Below are 17,214 nucleotides of genomic sequence, written 5' to 3'. Positions count from 1 at the left end.
AGCCAACAGCTAAACTTTTTATCAATGGTGTTGAAGTGCTGACAGATTTTCCCCTTGGCTTGTCAGCTCATATCCTCAAATATATTTGGCAGTACAATACAGCCAGCTGGATCCCTCATGGCTGTCTCCTGGGCCACTGGTGAGAGAGAGTGTGAATTTCTTTCTTACTACTGTTTATCTTTTACAACTGTCATTCACTTCTGAAGCCATATTTAAGCTCTCTGTTTTATGATGTAACAAGCAGGTAAGTGCTATTCATTTTATGATAATAGATGTAAATGACAGAAGCCAAGCGGTGATATATGGATGTAGCCTACACTTGAACCAATCAAAACGACCATAGAAAGGCTTACTAATTTCATTGTGTCCAGTTGTTTAAGGCGAAAATAACTCATTAATGCAGTCTAGGATACTTCTACATGTTTGTTATTTAAATCAAAAACTTTAATAATAATAATAAACTTTATTTATAAAGCACACTAAAAAACCAAGGGTATACCAAGGTGCTTGACAAAAATAAAATAGGAAAAGGGAGATGGGAGGGAAAAGAGAAAGGACCTGGCACGTATCAATTATAAAAACCTTGACAATCATAAGATATAAAAGTAGTTCACAAGCATAACGGATAAAAATGTACCAACGCACACCAAGCGTTAACTAGGTGGAAAGGCAAGATTAAACAAATAAGTCTTCAGCCGTAATTTAAACAGTGGCATAGAGTCAGACGCCCGAATAGCAACAGGAAGGTTGTTCCATAAGACCGGGGCAAATAAAAAGTCCAAAGCACGAGACTCTTGTAATGGTGATATATTTGACAGTAGGGGGCAGTATTTAGCTTTCAAATGCTTCGAAGCTTTGCTTAGACCACAAGGAAGTGACCAACTCTCTAGAACACTGCTGTCAAGATGGCACCGATTGGGCTGAAAGCTGTAGTCGGAGAAAGTAAGTGACGTATTTATTGTATCTAATCTCACTGTAGCAGTTTATTACAGTTAAAAAAAAGTACTTTATTGTAACCTTTATCGCTGTAACTTGATGAACTGACGTTCAATTTATTAAAAAAAATCGTGTTGTGGATGACGGTTCACCAACTCTTCCTGCTTCACTCCTAATATATATGCTAACGTTGCCGAAGGAACCGATGTCATCATTTAAAAAGTCATATATATATAAAATAAGTGTTACACGTAGTGATAGCAGTATTTGCTTAATTTGCTGAAGTTTCATGTGTTTTGTGACATTAGCCACACTTGAAAGTTAAAAGTCGCGACGTTAGGGATTGAAAATGTTGTGACAGTCCAAGTTATAGGCTAACCCAGGCTAGCTAATCTGAAAGGGAAGTCTAGTAACTTCGCTTGTGATCTGTTAAATCATCCTGGACATTTAGGCTGTAAAACGTCAGGAAGTCACAACTTTTGTTACACAATAACTTGTAGTCCATTGCGTTGAAAGTAAAAAAAACAACAAAAAAAAAACAAAAACGCATGCCGGGGTTAAAACATTACGTATTCACAAGGCTCATCTAGTAATGCTTATTTGTAATTATATGCTAATTGCTTCTGCTAGACTTTAGAAGCATTAAATTTGGGCTTATGTTCCTTCATCTCACATTTTCACTTCTTTTAAGAAGTCTGAAAAATAAAAAACAAACATACCATTACAAAGCGGTATGATTTGTAATTTACTATCTGCTATTATTAGCTGAAAACGTTGTCCATACAAGATGACTTAACCTATTTGGAGTATGCCAAAAATATCAAATAAAATCTCATATTCAATATTGTATTTAGAGCAGTGAGACAATAAATCCCAATAAGGAAGTTTCCTTGCAAACTGGTTTTTTTTGTTTTTTTTAATTTTTTTTTTTAGATTTAACAAAACTCTTCGAAAGTATAATCTTTTCCAGTTCCCTGTATGAGCGACCTGGAAAATCATTAGTTAGTGATGAAGGTCACACTTGGTGCAAAAAAAGAAATCATTTTTTTTTTTTTTTTTTTTTTTTCCCATTTCTTTCTCTCAAAAGCCCTGAACCATGATACACATATATTCAGTAGCCACCATAATACCAGGAACCTTACCAGGATTTATACAGCAATCATAAAATAGTGATTACAGTGATGGCTAACTCGGAATAAAGAACACATTTTTTTTTATGAACTCCCATAACAAGCTATTTATGTCAGCTATTACTGTGAAAACAGTGAGTCATATGTCTTAGGGAGCAGAATCTATGTTTTTAATCAGGTTCAAATCGTGGTTTAACAAGGAAGTGAAGACATCATATTGGTGCAGTTCAACTTTTGATGTTTCCTACCACACTGCTTTCTTCTGTACCCTAGTTAATTATTGTGTGATTCAATGAAAACTTCTTTTGGGAACAGTGGCCCACTGCAGGAGACTATTTGGCTGTTTGTTTTAACACACGTACCACACCTTAGCTGTTGTGCTTAGGACGTCATTGGAACAATTGTGCTTCTGTCTATATAAGACCAGGAAGTTGCACCCAAGCAAGTTTGTTACTGCAAGTGTTAAATATGTTTAAAAAGGGTTCCTGTTTTTTTAATTTTTGACAGTAGAGCTGACCTTTGACTTTTGTTGTTGTTTTATAAGTCACACAAATTCTTTGGAAACTATTCAGTAAGCTACATTTCATGAAAAGCTCAAATTACTAATGAATGCTGCAACAACAATCTAGAGCATTTTGACTATATGAATGTTTCATAAAGTATTTTTTTATTATTATTGTTGCTAAATTTACTCCACTTGTGACCCGTTTTAGCTTGTTTTTGTTATGAGGTTATGGGTTCTTGCATCACAAAATTATCTTTTCATCTACAGAAATCATCAGTGGTGTGATCAAGAGTGTGAAAAAGGATGGAGAATGGAAGGTAACGGTAGATACAAAAGAAGAAATTCTTTTGATTTTTGTTGCACTGAATTTATTACCACTGTGTGGCCTTTGTTTAGGTTCTTATTGTGGATCACATGACCACAAGAATTCTGTCCTCTTGTTGCAAGATGTCTGACATTTTGGCGGAGGGGGTGACCAGTAAGTATGGATATAATTCATAGTTTTTAGTTTAGTTTTTTAAATAAATGAGAGATCAAACCTTTAGCTGTTGAAGAGTAAAATGTGCCAACTTAATTCATTTTCTGCGTTTAAATGACATTAAATTATCATATTGTCTTTTCTGTTTTTCAGTTGTGGAGGACATCAATAAACGCAGAGAACCCATCTCCAGTTTGGAGGCCATTTATTTAATCACCCCATCTGCAAAGGTTCAAAAGAGTTCCGTCTTTTAATGTTGCCATATCTTCAAGATTGTTCTCATGTGCATAATATTTTAAAGATAACTATGTGCATAATATTTTAAAGATAACTATGTGCATAATATTTTAAAGATAACTATGTGCATAATATTTTAAAGATGAATATGTTTTCAATTACAGTCGGTTCATGGTCTCATTGATGATTTCAAAGATGCAGCCTTTACATACAAGGCAGCACACATCTTCTTCACTGACAGTAAGAGTGGAACTATAAATATGAGAAATGTATTTTTTTTTCCAGACTTCAGTGTAAAACGCTAAAACTGACATTAATTCTTTTTTTTTTTTTTTTTTTTGCCTTGTTTAGCTTGTCCAGATCCTCTCTTTGCTGATATTGGAAGAGCCAAAGTTTCAAAATTTATCAAGACTTTAAAAGAGATCAATGTTGCTTTTCTTCCATATGAGTCGCAGGTGGGTAAAATTCTTATATTTCATTGAGTCCAAATTGTCTTTGGACATTTCATTAGAAATGTTTTTGGTTTTGGACAAAACTTATTTGACAGTTAATCATTTAAATGTATGGCAAAAAGACAAACGTTTTCCCGAGCTGCAATCAGTTATAGTAATATTGTCTGTCGGTTTATTGTGACAGGCAATACCTTTCACAGTTTCTCTTGTCCCCGTAGGTTTTCTCACTGGATGACCCAAAATCCTTGTACTCCTTCTACAGTTCAAAGGCAAATGAAACAAGAGATAAAATGATGGAAAATGTGGCAGAGCAGATTGCGACCCTGTGTGACACTCTCAAAGAGTACCCTGCAGTTCGTTATCGCAAGTATGGGCCCCTTCATGAGAAGAGAGATAGATTTAAACAAATAAATCTTTTCCCACTGAATGTATTATGCTGATTTTAAAGTTGTATTCTACTTTGTTTTTAGGGGACCTGAGGAAAATGCTAGACTGGCTGAAGAGGTCTATCAGCGCCTCATTGCTCACAAAGCTGAAAACCCAACCATGGGAGAGGTAGGAAATACTTTGGTCTTCAACCACTCGATTTCTCACATTCTCTGCTGTGTAATTTCAAATCTTAAAAAAATGGTGAACAAAATGTTTACACTGCTTTTCTTTCCTGCTAAATCATCTTTCTCATGTAAGAGAATAAACCTCTGTTGGGATTCTGCAGCTCTTCAGCTTAACAGGTTGTGAATATTTCTTTGGTTTCTGGGATTTATTTCCTGATGATTATTTTCTCATCCTTTGCTGGACCTGTCCTTTTTTCCCTTCTTTTCTGTTTTTCTTAGCTGACATTTCCTTGCTCCTGAGATGAGTCTTAAAAGGCATGTATTACTGTTCCCTTTTTGCGTCTATGCATGTCAGGTGCTTTATCATACTATGCTGTACGTATTTCTTTTTTTTCTTTTTTCTACATCTAGCTGTGATGCTAAATTATAATAATTGATAATTAATTGATTTCATTGCATGGCATTGCAACAGTTAATGTGTACTTTCAGCCAGTCTCTTTTAATGAATCTTTAAATTAAATCATATATTTCAAAAGTACTGGATGATATCCTTAATTTGTATTATTTTTAGGGTCCAGATAAGGCGCGATCACAGCTAATCATTGTTGACCGTGGGTTTGATCCCGTCTCACCTGTTCTTCATGAGTTGACCTTCCAAGCAATGGCTTATGATTTGCTAGACATCAAACAGGACATCTATACGTAAGGGACTACCTTTATATTTTTATATTGCTCTGTCTGTTTGGTGTGGTGTCTTTGGTATACCAGTCCCTCCATTTGTGGACTTTTAAACATTTTTTTTAATTTATTTTTGGATATTAAAGTTATCAGACAACCGGCATTGGGAACTCAAAAGAGAAAGACGTCTTACTGGATGAAGATGATGAACTCTGGGTTCAGCTCAGACACATGCACATCGCTGATGTCACCAAGTATGTTTGTCACAGTAACATTTCTACGACTGCTACAACTTGATTGTGGAGTCATTGTAATTCAGTCAAAGTTTTCCTGCGTTAGGTGTCTACTAATTTTCTCATTTGATTCTTGTAGGAAGGTGACAGAGCTTCTTCGCACATTTTGTGAGAGCAAGAGGATGTGCACTGACAATGTGAGTGTTATGTGCATTATCTTTTCAGGTGTTTGAAAAGTCCACGGTAGACCATGAGTATTGTTTTTGTGTTATGATGGAACTTTGGGGAAAATGTTTCTCTTTTCAGGCCAATATCAAAGATCTGTCTCAGATGTTAAAGAAGATGCCACAGTATCAGAAGGAGCTGAGCATGGTGAGTTACATTAACAAACAAACAAACAAACAAACCCTTATGTAACTTCTTATCATTATTTGTTTGTTTTAATTTATCTAATCCAAAAGCGCTGTCTGTTCAGTTTATTTAGACCTTTACTTAAAAATAGGGAAATGTTTTTGAAGCATATTAGGATACATTTGTGATGATAAATTAGATACAATTTAGACCATGGTTGTTTTGCCTAATTAAGCATTAGCTGGGCCAGCTAAAGTTTAGTTGGCCCAAATTCTAGTTATAATCTGACCATTATGACAAGACTTCCTAGAAAACGTTTTTTTCTTATATCAGAGTTGTCAGTCTTAATTATGTTTAATTTTTTTTTAATAAAAATATGATGCCATATGTTAAAGTAATTAGTAATGTATTTTAATGTAATTTTTTTTACAGTACTCCACTCACTTACACCTAGCTGAAGCTTGTATGAAGAAATTCAAGGCCTCACTTGATAAACTTTGTGAAGTGGAGCAGGTTAGTAGCCTTGTGCACAACATAATTTTTTGTAATAAAATGTTTGACTTGCAGCAGTCACCATAGTGGTTTTTTTTTTTTTTTTTTTTTTTGTTGGTAAATTACACTTTGAAAGTCCAGTTCAGTTTTTGGCTTTTGTTATCATGTATGTCTACTTAAAAAATGTAATCAAAATTATTATCTTTGAGGACTATTGAACCTAATAGTTTTCAAATATTAATTATAATGCAATAAAAGTCTATTAGGTTGTCACATTTCTGCCACATATGGTCAAATAGCACAATGCAATACACTGACACAGACTGTCTAAACAAAATGCCTGACATGGAATAACTACATTGACTCATCACATTCAGTGACCTGAAATGTATCTTTGTAATTCCTGTGCTTCTTTGCTTCTGGTCTGTTGATATTTTTATTTGTTAACTAAAAAATAATAATATTTCATAAAACGCTTTAAACTACACATCAGCAGCGTAAATCATCGTAGATCTGTGAGCTTACTGTAAGCTTAAAGGCATGTAATAACACAGATGTACCACTTGGTACAGTAGAAGTTCTTCCACCAGCAAGACCTGGGAAAAAAGCCACAATCCAAACTGGAGCCAAACCCCAGTGTTTTAGTTATATGTGCCAGACATGCCTTGTGTTCCTGAGGGGAAATGTTTGGCCATATCTAGTCCAGTATCAGATGAGTGACAAGCACATGAGAAATGATAAGCTATGCATGGCTGTGGCATTATGAGGTGCAAGTGTTAATGGGGCCTTTTTTATGAGTAAATCGCTCAACTGCCCTAATGGATTGTCAGCATGTCTGAAAGCTGTCTCTTTAATCCATTGGGCATGCTTTGGCTCTTAAGATGTGCAGTATGATCCAAATGGCAACAGCTCTCTGTCAGCTGTCATTTGTTCTACATTGTTTGGAAGCCCATTACAAATGTGTGTGTAATGTTGCAAATAAAATAATCTTTCAGTTGCTCGCAAAGTTTTGCTGCTGGCTTTAATGAAGTTTAGTCCAAATTCATGTAAGGTTAGCAAAATTATTTAAGGCAGTTACACAGTTCCAAGTGACCATTTATTGGAGGATTGCAAAAAAGGGGAAATCTCAAAGCTACATATAGCTAGTGTACCCAATATTTAGCTTTATGTTGACATAACGTACCTGATTACAAATGCAAATCTGGAGATTTACTTTGCAATCTGAGATTTTCTTGTTGCAATAGTCTTATGGCAATATCATGGCTCTGAAAGAGAACGTGTGTTGGGGGAAAGGGGAATAAAGTGGTTTCATTCACCTCTCTTAACTGCCTGTCTTAAGTTGATGATATTCAGTAAAGGTTGATCGTAAACTAGGGCTTTCTTCCACAGGACCTTGCAATGGGAGCAAATGCAGAAGGGGAACCACTGAAAGATGCCATGAAGAGCATTGTTCCTGTGCTCTTAGATAGTGACATTGATGCCTTTGACAAAATCCGCATCATACTGCTGTTCATATTTCACAAGAAGAAGGGTAAGAAGATCTCAAAACATTTTAAATCTTTTTAAGTCCTAATCTTGTTACATTGAAGAGAAGCTTTATTTGTCGTTACTTATTTATAGCAAACAGTGTTTTCATTGCCTGGTTGTCTATTCAGGCATTGGGGAGGAGAACCTTGCCAAGCTCATCCAGCATGCAAATATTCAGGCCGACAGCAACATTATTTACAACCTGCAGAACCTAGGCTGTAATATTATAGCTGGAGTAAGTTTGGCTACAGTCTCATGCTGTGGAACTGAGAATTTTATAAAACCTAAAAAAAAACCCTGAATATTTGACATACATTGTTTTTCAGGGTCGCAATTCTGGGAAAACACTGCCAGATCGTAAGCAGCGTACAGAAAGCACATACCAGCTTTCCAGGTGGACACCCACTGTCAAGGACATCATGGAGGTATTAAGCCCTAAGTGAGGTTTCAGATGTCACTGGCAGACCTGCTCACCTTTGCTCACAACACAGCTTTTATAACATCTGTTTCTGGATCACAGAATGCCATAGAAGACAAACTGGACAAAAAGCTGTGGCCATTCATCGCTGAACCAGCACCCATCAACACAACTCAGACTGCAGTCAGGTCGGGCGGTGCTCTCCCTCTATCTGAGAAATAAATAAATAAATATAGATAGATGGGTAGATCTCTTTCCAAAACAGTTTGTATTTAGCAACAAGTGGGGTAAATGACAGATAATCTTATAAAATAAAACCTTTTATCCCCTTAAAACCTTTTAAATGAATCAGAGCCGAGCTTTTGACAAAGTGAAGTAGAGTTTAAAGGGTAAATTTCAGTCATTTTTGAATACTCTATAATCCCTAGGGAATTCCCATCATAATGATGGTGCTAATACTGACCACGCTTGTAGATCTAGATTTACTCATAATCTGTGGAGTGTTCCGGTACTTTTCTACTTTTTAAGCAAAATGCAGAATTAAAATGGAGAAGTTGATAATAATATAGACTGGCTATAACCCCCCCCCCCCCCCCAAAAAAAAAAAAAAAAAACCCCAACAAAACAAAAAAAACCCAACCAACCAAACAAAAAAACTCAGGAGTTTCTGTTAGTATTTTCACATTCATACTTATTCATCAGGGTCAATTTCCTGACAACACGGTATGAAAATGAGCCATTGTATGACAATTGTATTAATTATTGTTTGAAATAATAAATGTCAGAAAATCAATAAATAGCTGAAAGGGAGCTGTAGTTTTAGTAATAGTTTTATGTTTCTCAATCATTTTCGAAATTCTTTTACAGCAGTGCACGTTTTGGACACTGGCACAAAAATAAGTCTCCAACGGAGTATCGGTCTGGCCCTCGTCTCATTGTTTTTGTGATTGGTGGGGTGTCATACTCTGAGATGCGTTGTGCTTATGAAGTGACTCGAGCCACAGATGGGAAATGGGAAGTCCTGATTGGTAAGCAATTGCTAATTAAGAAGTTATGACTGATGAACCTGACTGTTGAACTGCTATTTAAATATTGTTGTTTTTTGTTGTTGTTTTTTTCCTTGACAGGATCATCTCACATCCTAACTCCAACCAGCTTCCTCAATGACTTGAAGACTCTGGACAAAGATACTAATCCTGATCCGTAATCCCCAAGTCGGGACAGCAATACTGCAGTAGGAGTCTGGTTGTTCCTTTAAACTGATGTCTTTCTGTTGTCCTGTTTAGCTTCTCTAACATCTCTGATGTGAAATCTTAGATGTAGTCATGTAAGAAAGCAGTTGTGACTATTCTATTATAGTGTGCTCTTGTGTTGTTAGTTGGGTTCTGTATACTGCTGTGATTGAAATTGTATTTAAGTAATAAATGAAACAATATTAATATTTTCATTATTCTATTCATATTTAAATTCTTAATTTTGTTGTAATTGACTTGCTTAGTTATTTAGTCAGAAATTCCAAAAATTGTCACAAAGAAAGAGCAGCTCTCACCTCATAGAAATCTCTTAATTCAAGTATATTGTAGTTGCACACAATTGAAGGACATATTGTATATAGATTTAAAAGTAGATTAAAATTATTTTTTTGGTAACTCTCTCCCTCAACCCTCTTCTTGAAATATTCATCTCAGTAATAATGTCAGAACTGCTGTGTTATGACCGTTGCACATTTACTAGATACTTTAATATATTGCTGGGCGCTAGAGCAGTGGGTGCTTGTTTATTTGTTGATGGAAATGAGCAATAAAATAAAAAAATATATATTGAATTTAATTTGTCTTTTTTCTTTTCTATAGGACCTTTTAGTATGCTTCAATATGCATAATATTTTCATTTTGTTAAAAAAATTATAGTTTGTTCATATTATGCTAAAAAGTTTGCTAGTATTCTCCATATAGGCAAATTTTAACTTTATTTTTTCAAAAACTGCTGCTGTTCTGTATAGGCCTCAACCCCCTAAGCCAGCTCATCACTAAGAGCGGATACATGATTAAGGTGTGGAGTGATCATTAACAACATGTACATGGGTGACATTAATCTGTATGCTAGGAATAAGTGAGACATCAATTTACTGATCCAACTCACCAGATCCACAGCAAGGATATCAGGATGTCATTTTGACTATATAAGTGTGATCGAAGGGTCACAAAGAGAGGAAAGGTGATCCACACTGGAAGGGGTGGAATTTCCAGAAGACAGAGTAGCAGAGTAGTCCTTACCGGTCATTAGATACCCAGGTGGAATAATAAGCAGGCTTCAGGATGAGATAGATGTCACTGATGTCACCTCATAAAAACTCCTCATAATGAGAGGTCCCCACCCAAAGTCCAGCACCCTTGGGGTCTGTGGCCAACAGGAAGTAGGAGAGTGAGGTTAGTGAGTGTTGGAATGGCATTCCAGGATGAAACAAAGAACAGTTTGCACTGACAGAGTGCTTTGGATATATATTCTGGTAAACAGTTCGACGTCATCCATGTGGAAGAGATGGTAGATGATTGCTCCATTCCGTAGTCTGTATCCATATCCATGTTAATGATCTGCCTGAGGGGGTTCAGACCTATGCAGAACAGAAATTCCACACTTGATGGTGACTTGTAGAATTGGCTGCAAGTGTTGTTCTCTAGTGTTGATTGCTAATTCCCCATCAAATTCATGATGAAGGCTCTTGGGGTCCTGATGATCTGATATTTTAGACATTCTAAGATTCATCTATGGGGCATTGAGTCATAGGCTTCCTTGTACTTAATCTGGACAGTGCACAGGTTGGTCAGTATGGTTTTATGGTCTCGAAATACTGCTCTAGGTAGCAGTAGCTGGTGTTTTGACACTGGTGTTTTCTGGGATTTCATGTATTGGGCCATGTTCCTCTTCATTTTAGCTGTTATGATGACTGACTGGAGCTTCCATGTTGTACTGAGGCAGGTTACTGGTCTGCAGGTAGACTGGGGACTAGTCCCTTCTGGGGATCGTACACCTTTGATGGTATACATTTTTTTTTTTTAACCAAAGCTGCGAGTCTTTTCTTGGCAGTTTCTGAGGCCTAAAGGTATGGGCAGCTTACAGTATTTCTGAGGAGGGTGGAGATGATGACACTTCCCACTGACCTGAAGTCCTGGCTCCCCCTTCCTGTATCAATTGTGTTATACCACATAAATCTCTAGTTCTGATAGCAGTTGCTTCTTTCGCGTGTTGGAAATCTGAGCTACTAGTTGTTTCATTGTCAGGTCCCACATGCTCCTCATGTAACCCCTTGCCTTGGGATTACAGTCATAGTACCATTCTAGGATTCCCGTTTGTCTATCTGCTGCCTGCCTGCTTGCTTGCTCTATGTGAAGTGAAAGTGGGGCCTTTAAAATGTAAACATGAACCTTAAGTAAAGTGTTAGGTCAGAAAGGAGAGCATGCGCACCTACCACGAAAAAAAGATCATCCCTCTGAGGATTATGTTTTCATCTGGGATTACAGATGGCAATATGAAGAACAGGGCAGACGCTGAGGTCTTAATGGCAATCGGTTTATACTAAGGACTAAACTATTAAAACCCTTCTTCCACTTCATATCCAGTACACACTGAGAGAAGCATCATTCGGTATCATTTCATTTATGCATAGTTCATCTTTTATAGAAGTTTTTTGTAACACTTTGCTTGCATCTAGTTTTCATTTGGGGTTTATATATATTTTTTCAGTTATTTTTTTGATGGCAGCTGCTGGGATGGATTCAAAATCTAAACCCTCTGATGCTGTGCTGGTAAGATGTCAGTGCAAAACTGATTTCTATGTTCTTGTTCTAATTATATAGGGAGGACTATATTCTTTAGATTTTAGAAATATATTAATTCTTCTAATTAGTTAAAAAAATGTGTGTTATCATTTTTAGTTCTTCATAATAGATACATGTATTGATGTAATACACTATAATTAATTTGTTTTTAATGTTCAATGTTAGCTTTACAGAACCTTTATTGTGATATTGGAAAAAGATTAGCCATTAGGATGAATTATCTTTACATTAAGATTCACATTTGACCTTGAGTCAAGATGGTCTGAAAAAACTATTCATATTGAGAAACTATAATGTTGACAGTTCAAACAATTTTAACAATCTCTATACTGAATAGGAATCCCCAGAACTAGAGCAGATTCTGGACATAATGAGTTACTCACAGCGTGGACGAATGGACGGACAGTGTTGCACTCTAAGTCCTGCTAAAATAGAGACGACATCTGCAGGTTGGAATAGTGAAAATACCACAGTACAGTATACATCTCCCTTTTTTGGCCTGATTATTGATTGTTTCATTCTTGCTTCCCACAGGGTCAAAAGATGAGAGATCATCCCATACTTCAGATAATAAACAGGGACAATATGTCAACTCGCATTTATCGTTGCCTGGATTTAATTACCAAGTACTAGACTTATGACTATAATATGATGAGGGATACACTGTACAAGTAAAACTGATGATTAAATTACATCAGCTCTCAATTATTACCTGTTTTCTCAGGAAAGTGGACGTAATGATCATCATGTCTCTGCACCTCATATCTCAGTGACTGAGAGTACTCCAGATAGAAACAGGAAGCATCTGTCAGTTCCAGTTGACCAATTACAGATTCCTTCTCAACGCGAACGCTCAAATTCTATAAAGGTCTGTTAATGTGTTAACAAGTTATAACAGTGTTATTCTGATAGCTGTAACAATTAGATTTGTTGATGTTGACTTGTTTAATAATTGTTATCACATATACATCACCCCATTCATTGAAGCTTTATCATGCTGTTTTAACCCAAAAAGTCAGAATCATCTGCTGAACAGCAAAAGTTCATGGAGATGATTGCCTATGGACAGCGTGGACGCATGGAGGACCAGTGCTGCTCATTGGATCCAAGCAAGAGTGCTCCTTGCACACCCAGATACACAGAGAAAACAACTGTTGCAAGTATGTTAAACATGGCTGAAAATTCAATAATTTCTTGCCATTTTAATAAATTGCATTCATCATTTTAAACTTCCTTTATGAATCTGACTGTTTCAGGTTCTGACAGATTAAATATTTATATTGAAAATTTGCTGTATTTGACCAGTGACAGATCCTGAAATGTTCTTCAATCTGTTGGCCGACACTCAGAGCCGACGGCTCGATGACCAGCGAGTGTCGCTTCCATCATTACCAGGCTTACAAAATGAAAAGGACACTGCTATGGGAGATTCAAGCTACTTGTGTTACATGGTCTCTAAAGTTCAAGTAAGGAATTTTCTTTGTTCTCTTTTAATACAAAGTATCAAAATGCTGCATGGAACTTGACTGCTTGAAATTATGATATTAACTGCTTTGAGTCTGTTTTAACAGGAATGCCACATTAAAACATTTGAGGCAGATTTTCCACAGCTGTCAACTACAAGTGTAGCTTTTTAGTTAAGAGTTTAATAACCATATTATTTTATGTATTTATAGTCAACGTATTGATCAAAAATGCTGACCTAATCTATTTTCAGGGCTCCAGAATGGATGATCAAAGGTGTTCATTACCTCAAATCCTACCCCCAGAGACACCGTGTTCATCAAACAAGGATCAGTCTGAATCCGGTTTAAACCCATTACGCTCAGCCTCCTTCAGCTCCAGTTCAGACATAAAGCAACTAAAAAGTGAGGATAAAAATCCTCAAAAACAGGTATATCCGCGCTTTCAGTTTTAGCCCCCCAAAAGAAATTGTAAACGGCATCGACACTATACAATGAGGTTTTAGATCACCCCATTTCTTTTTGCATGTGTTATATTTTTGTATTATTCATTCACTTAACAAAATTCACATTATCCCATCTAGTTCTTGACTCCAGCTGAACAGGAAGATCTTTTTACCTTAATTAGTAATTCCCACCATGGCCGGATGGATGAACAGCGATGTGTCCTAAATGCTACACCCCAGTCCACACCTAAGCACCATTTCAGTCAAAGTGAAATCCCCCAAGGTCAGAAAACAGGAAATTTTCCCTTTGTTTCTTTTTTTGCATTTGATATTTTTTCTAAATTGTTTTGTACGTTGATATATAACAGCGCATACATTTCTCAATGAAGCTAACAAGTATTTTATTTTTCTCTAACATCCAATGCCCAGATTCTGATAATTTCTTCAGCTTACTGGCCAACTCACAGGGCCGACGGCTGGACGACCAGAGAGTGTCCCTTCCTTCACTACCTGGAATACAGAATGGAGGTACCACATTAACACCCACTGCTGCTGAGACGGATGCAAGCTACTTGTGTTATCTGGTTTCCAAAGTCCAGGTTGGCCCTATATGTAACATTGCGAAAAGTTATTCACAGCTTTTGTTTCTTTGTTAAGTATCCACGAAGTTTTTGCACATATAGATTTATCAGTTTTTCTTTAATCAAACTTTTTACCCACAGGGCTCAAGGATGGATGAACAGAGATGTTCTGCACCCCACATCTTCCAGAATCTGGGTACCCCATCAGCTCAGCACACATCTGGTAAACCTCCTTGGAGGTCTGCCTCATTAAACCGTGACAAAACTGAACAGCGTGGGCAGGTCAATGTTCATACCACATATCACTCAACATTGTTTTACCTATACTTTTTCTGCCCTGTAATTTTATATTTCTTAAGCAAGCCACAAAAACTATATAGTGATTGACTAGAACTTTTATTATCTAGTCTTTTAAAGAAATAACATAGCTGTATTGATTGCTTAATGGCAGCCTCTGTTTGCTATGTCTTTTTGAGAGTTGTCCCATTTCTTATGACATATCTTTCTGTAAAAAAATTTAGGGAATATCCGCAGCTGAGGAGGAGCAGTTCCTTAAAATGATAAGTCGAATACAAAGTGGACGCATGGAAGAGCAACGCTGCTTTTTACAACCCAGCAGAAGCACACCTTCCTCACCTACACACAATGGCAGTGCTTTGAATAAAGTACCCATAGGTCAGAAAAATGCACAGTGCACTTGAATATGAGTATTTTGTCTCTGAAATGTCAAGAATAATTATTTCTCCATTATAGGTGCAGAGGCGTTCTTCAAAATCATCACCTCCAGTCAGTCGCGACGACTAGATGATCAGCGCGTTGCACTTCCTACCTTGCCAGGGATAAGTGGAAATTCTGAAGGAAAAGTAGACATACAACGACATACAACAGCTGAAATCCCAGTAAGTTACACAACATCTAAATTATTGGTACTGTGAAAATTAAGAAAAGTGTAATAAATGTGGTTATATATATATATATATATATATATATATATATATATTTTTTTTTTTATTTTTTTTTTAACTCTATGCACTCCCACAGAAGTTAAGTGCATGCAGGACACCATGTCTCTCTCTCTCAGTTTATCATACTTAGAGACCCATCATATCCAACCATTAAATTTAACTGTAAATGACCATTATGTAGACCTTAGGCTATCTCTCATAACCTTTGGCTTGTCTACAGTACTGTAACTAGATAATCATGACCAAAATTTCTTTCATGGCTCTAAATTTAGTTACCACTCTGTCAAAAACCTCAATTAAGAGTGTTTTTCCACCATTCTACTGCTGATTATATTTTAATAAATTGCAACTGATCATTTGTTTTTCTGCAATACACTTGCCAGTTTAACGGTCTCTCATCATTTCTGTTCTGTAAGGTCTCTCCACTACCACAGATCACAGTGGCTAAATGTACACCTACAACTTCAAAAAAGTGTCCTACACCTGCCTCACAACCTCAAATGGCATATGGAAAGCCTGGTTCCACTGAGGCCTTACCCAAATCTGCTTCACTTATTCCCAAGGGAGAATTTAAGAAGAAGTCTAATTTCCCAGCTAAGGTAAATTCTTCACTTTTCCATTTTTTCAGTACATTCAAGTTTGTAGACAAATATATAACAAGTAATGTAAACACACATTAGTAGAGTATAACAATTTACCAGTATTTTTATTCTCTAAAATATTATATGTTTCTGTATGGGACAAACGGATTCTCCTTTTTGAAAGCCTCCTGAATTAGAAACACAAAGGCTGATATCCTAGTAAATGAAAAAACAGAACAAAACAAAAAAAGCTGATAAGAGATTCTGTAACACTGTTTGAGTTCAGTGACTTGTGACATGTTACAGGTAACAGTGAGTGTATCTGTGAGCTTCACACCTCAGGAGGTAAGTTGTAAGATAACTTATTACCCAAAGGTACTGCCATAATAAAAGAAGTGCCTTCAGTACTACTCTTTTCTTCTCTGGAAAATGAACAGAAGAATGCCAATGAGCCAGATGCATTTCCAGATGTCTATCTAACTCTTGGAGCCCCAGGGGACAACCTTGTGATACCTCTGAGTCCAGTATGTGGCAGGCCCTTGTCCTTTGACTTAAACCTTGTTATGAAGGAAGATGTTAAGTTCAGGCATCGCTCTCCAAGCCATTCCAGTCCCAGAAAAAACAACTCCAGGCCACCATCTCCCAACAAAGGTGCGACTGGTAAAGCACATCCTACATGCTCACATGAACAGGGGAAGCTTGTGACCAGCCACATCAGTGCAGATGTAAACTCCTTCTCCCCAACTGAAAAGACTCACCTGGAGAAAGGAATTGCTCAAGAAGGACAAAAGGGGAAAGGAGAACTTGGAAAGGTGAGGGAAAAGGCACAGCATGGAAAAGGAAAGGGCGCTGTAAAGAAAGACATGAAGAAGAATGGCAAATAATGTACTTGTAAATTATGGGATTTAAATGTAAAAAAAATAAGTAGCAAAAAAATTGTATTTGTATTGCTAAAAGCTCTTATTAGAAATTATGTTGATTCTGCTTTATAGGGTCATTTGAAGGATAGTCCTTTGCTAGCTAAATTTACAGTACATATTGTGTCTATTGTTTTCAGTTTTGCAAATTTTCTAAATGTAAATACACTGTAAGGAATTCTATTCTTTCTGTCAATTATAATTGTAATCTTGAATTAAAACCTTTGGTCTGTTAAACTCTGTGAAGATGTGACAAAAACCAAACCAAAACAAACATGAAAAAAAAAACCCAACAGCAATAAATGGGGAATCATTTCCTTTGGTCTGAATTCTGAACTTTGACATCTGCATTTAGCATTGGAGCATATGGGTCGTCTACTCCACCTACAGAGCTGAAAACATGACCATATGAAGTAGAACATGCTAAGCAA

At 36.5% G+C, this 17,214-nt stretch overlaps 2 protein-coding genes across 4 annotated transcripts; both read left to right on the top strand.

Annotated features, from left to right (window-relative positions):
* Positions 1-859: 859 nt before the first annotated feature.
* On the top strand, positions 860-9,816 carry stxbp2 (syntaxin binding protein 2). Of its 2 annotated transcripts, none has more exons than XM_080904381.1 (19): positions 860-942; positions 2,839-2,888; positions 2,968-3,049; positions 3,203-3,279; positions 3,451-3,526; positions 3,638-3,741; positions 3,957-4,105; positions 4,209-4,293; positions 4,864-4,994; positions 5,117-5,224; positions 5,343-5,400; positions 5,510-5,575; positions 5,987-6,067; positions 7,436-7,577; positions 7,702-7,808; positions 7,900-7,998; positions 8,094-8,179; positions 8,862-9,019; positions 9,119-9,816. In XM_080904381.1, exons 1-19 carry the CDS (start codon positions 906-908, stop codon positions 9,196-9,198), a joined length of 1,776 nt encoding a protein of 591 aa, XP_080760507.1. In that variant the 5' UTR covers positions 860-905; the 3' UTR covers positions 9,199-9,816. The 2 variants fall into 2 exon arrangements, with proteins under 2 accessions (XP_080760507.1, XP_080760506.1); XM_080904380.1 differs by having other exon boundaries at positions 8,859-9,019.
* Positions 9,817-9,940: 124 nt separating this feature from the next.
* On the top strand, positions 9,941-17,120 carry LOC308410778 (uncharacterized protein). Of its 2 annotated transcripts, none has more exons than XM_080904379.1 (14): positions 9,941-12,279; positions 12,365-12,456; positions 12,555-12,698; positions 12,846-12,990; positions 13,136-13,296; positions 13,548-13,724; positions 13,878-14,022; positions 14,169-14,338; positions 14,462-14,602; positions 14,842-14,968; positions 15,074-15,219; positions 15,702-15,884; positions 16,173-16,211; positions 16,304-17,120. In XM_080904379.1, exons 1-14 carry the CDS (start codon positions 12,201-12,203, stop codon positions 16,748-16,750), a joined length of 2,196 nt encoding a protein of 731 aa, XP_080760505.1. In that variant the 5' UTR covers positions 9,941-12,200; the 3' UTR covers positions 16,751-17,120. The 2 variants fall into 2 exon arrangements, with proteins under 2 accessions (XP_080760505.1, XP_080760504.1); XM_080904378.1 differs by having other exon boundaries at positions 14,842-14,995; positions 16,304-17,119.
* The last annotated feature ends 94 nt before the right edge of the window (positions 17,121-17,214 follow it).

The sequence above is a fragment of the Rhamphochromis sp. 'chilingali' genome (assembly GCF_963969265.1).
Source record: "Rhamphochromis sp. 'chilingali' genome assembly, chromosome: 15".
Taxonomy (NCBI): Eukaryota; Metazoa; Chordata; class Actinopteri; order Cichliformes; family Cichlidae; genus Rhamphochromis; species Rhamphochromis sp. 'chilingali'.
This window is presented reverse-complemented; position numbering and strand designations above follow the sequence as displayed.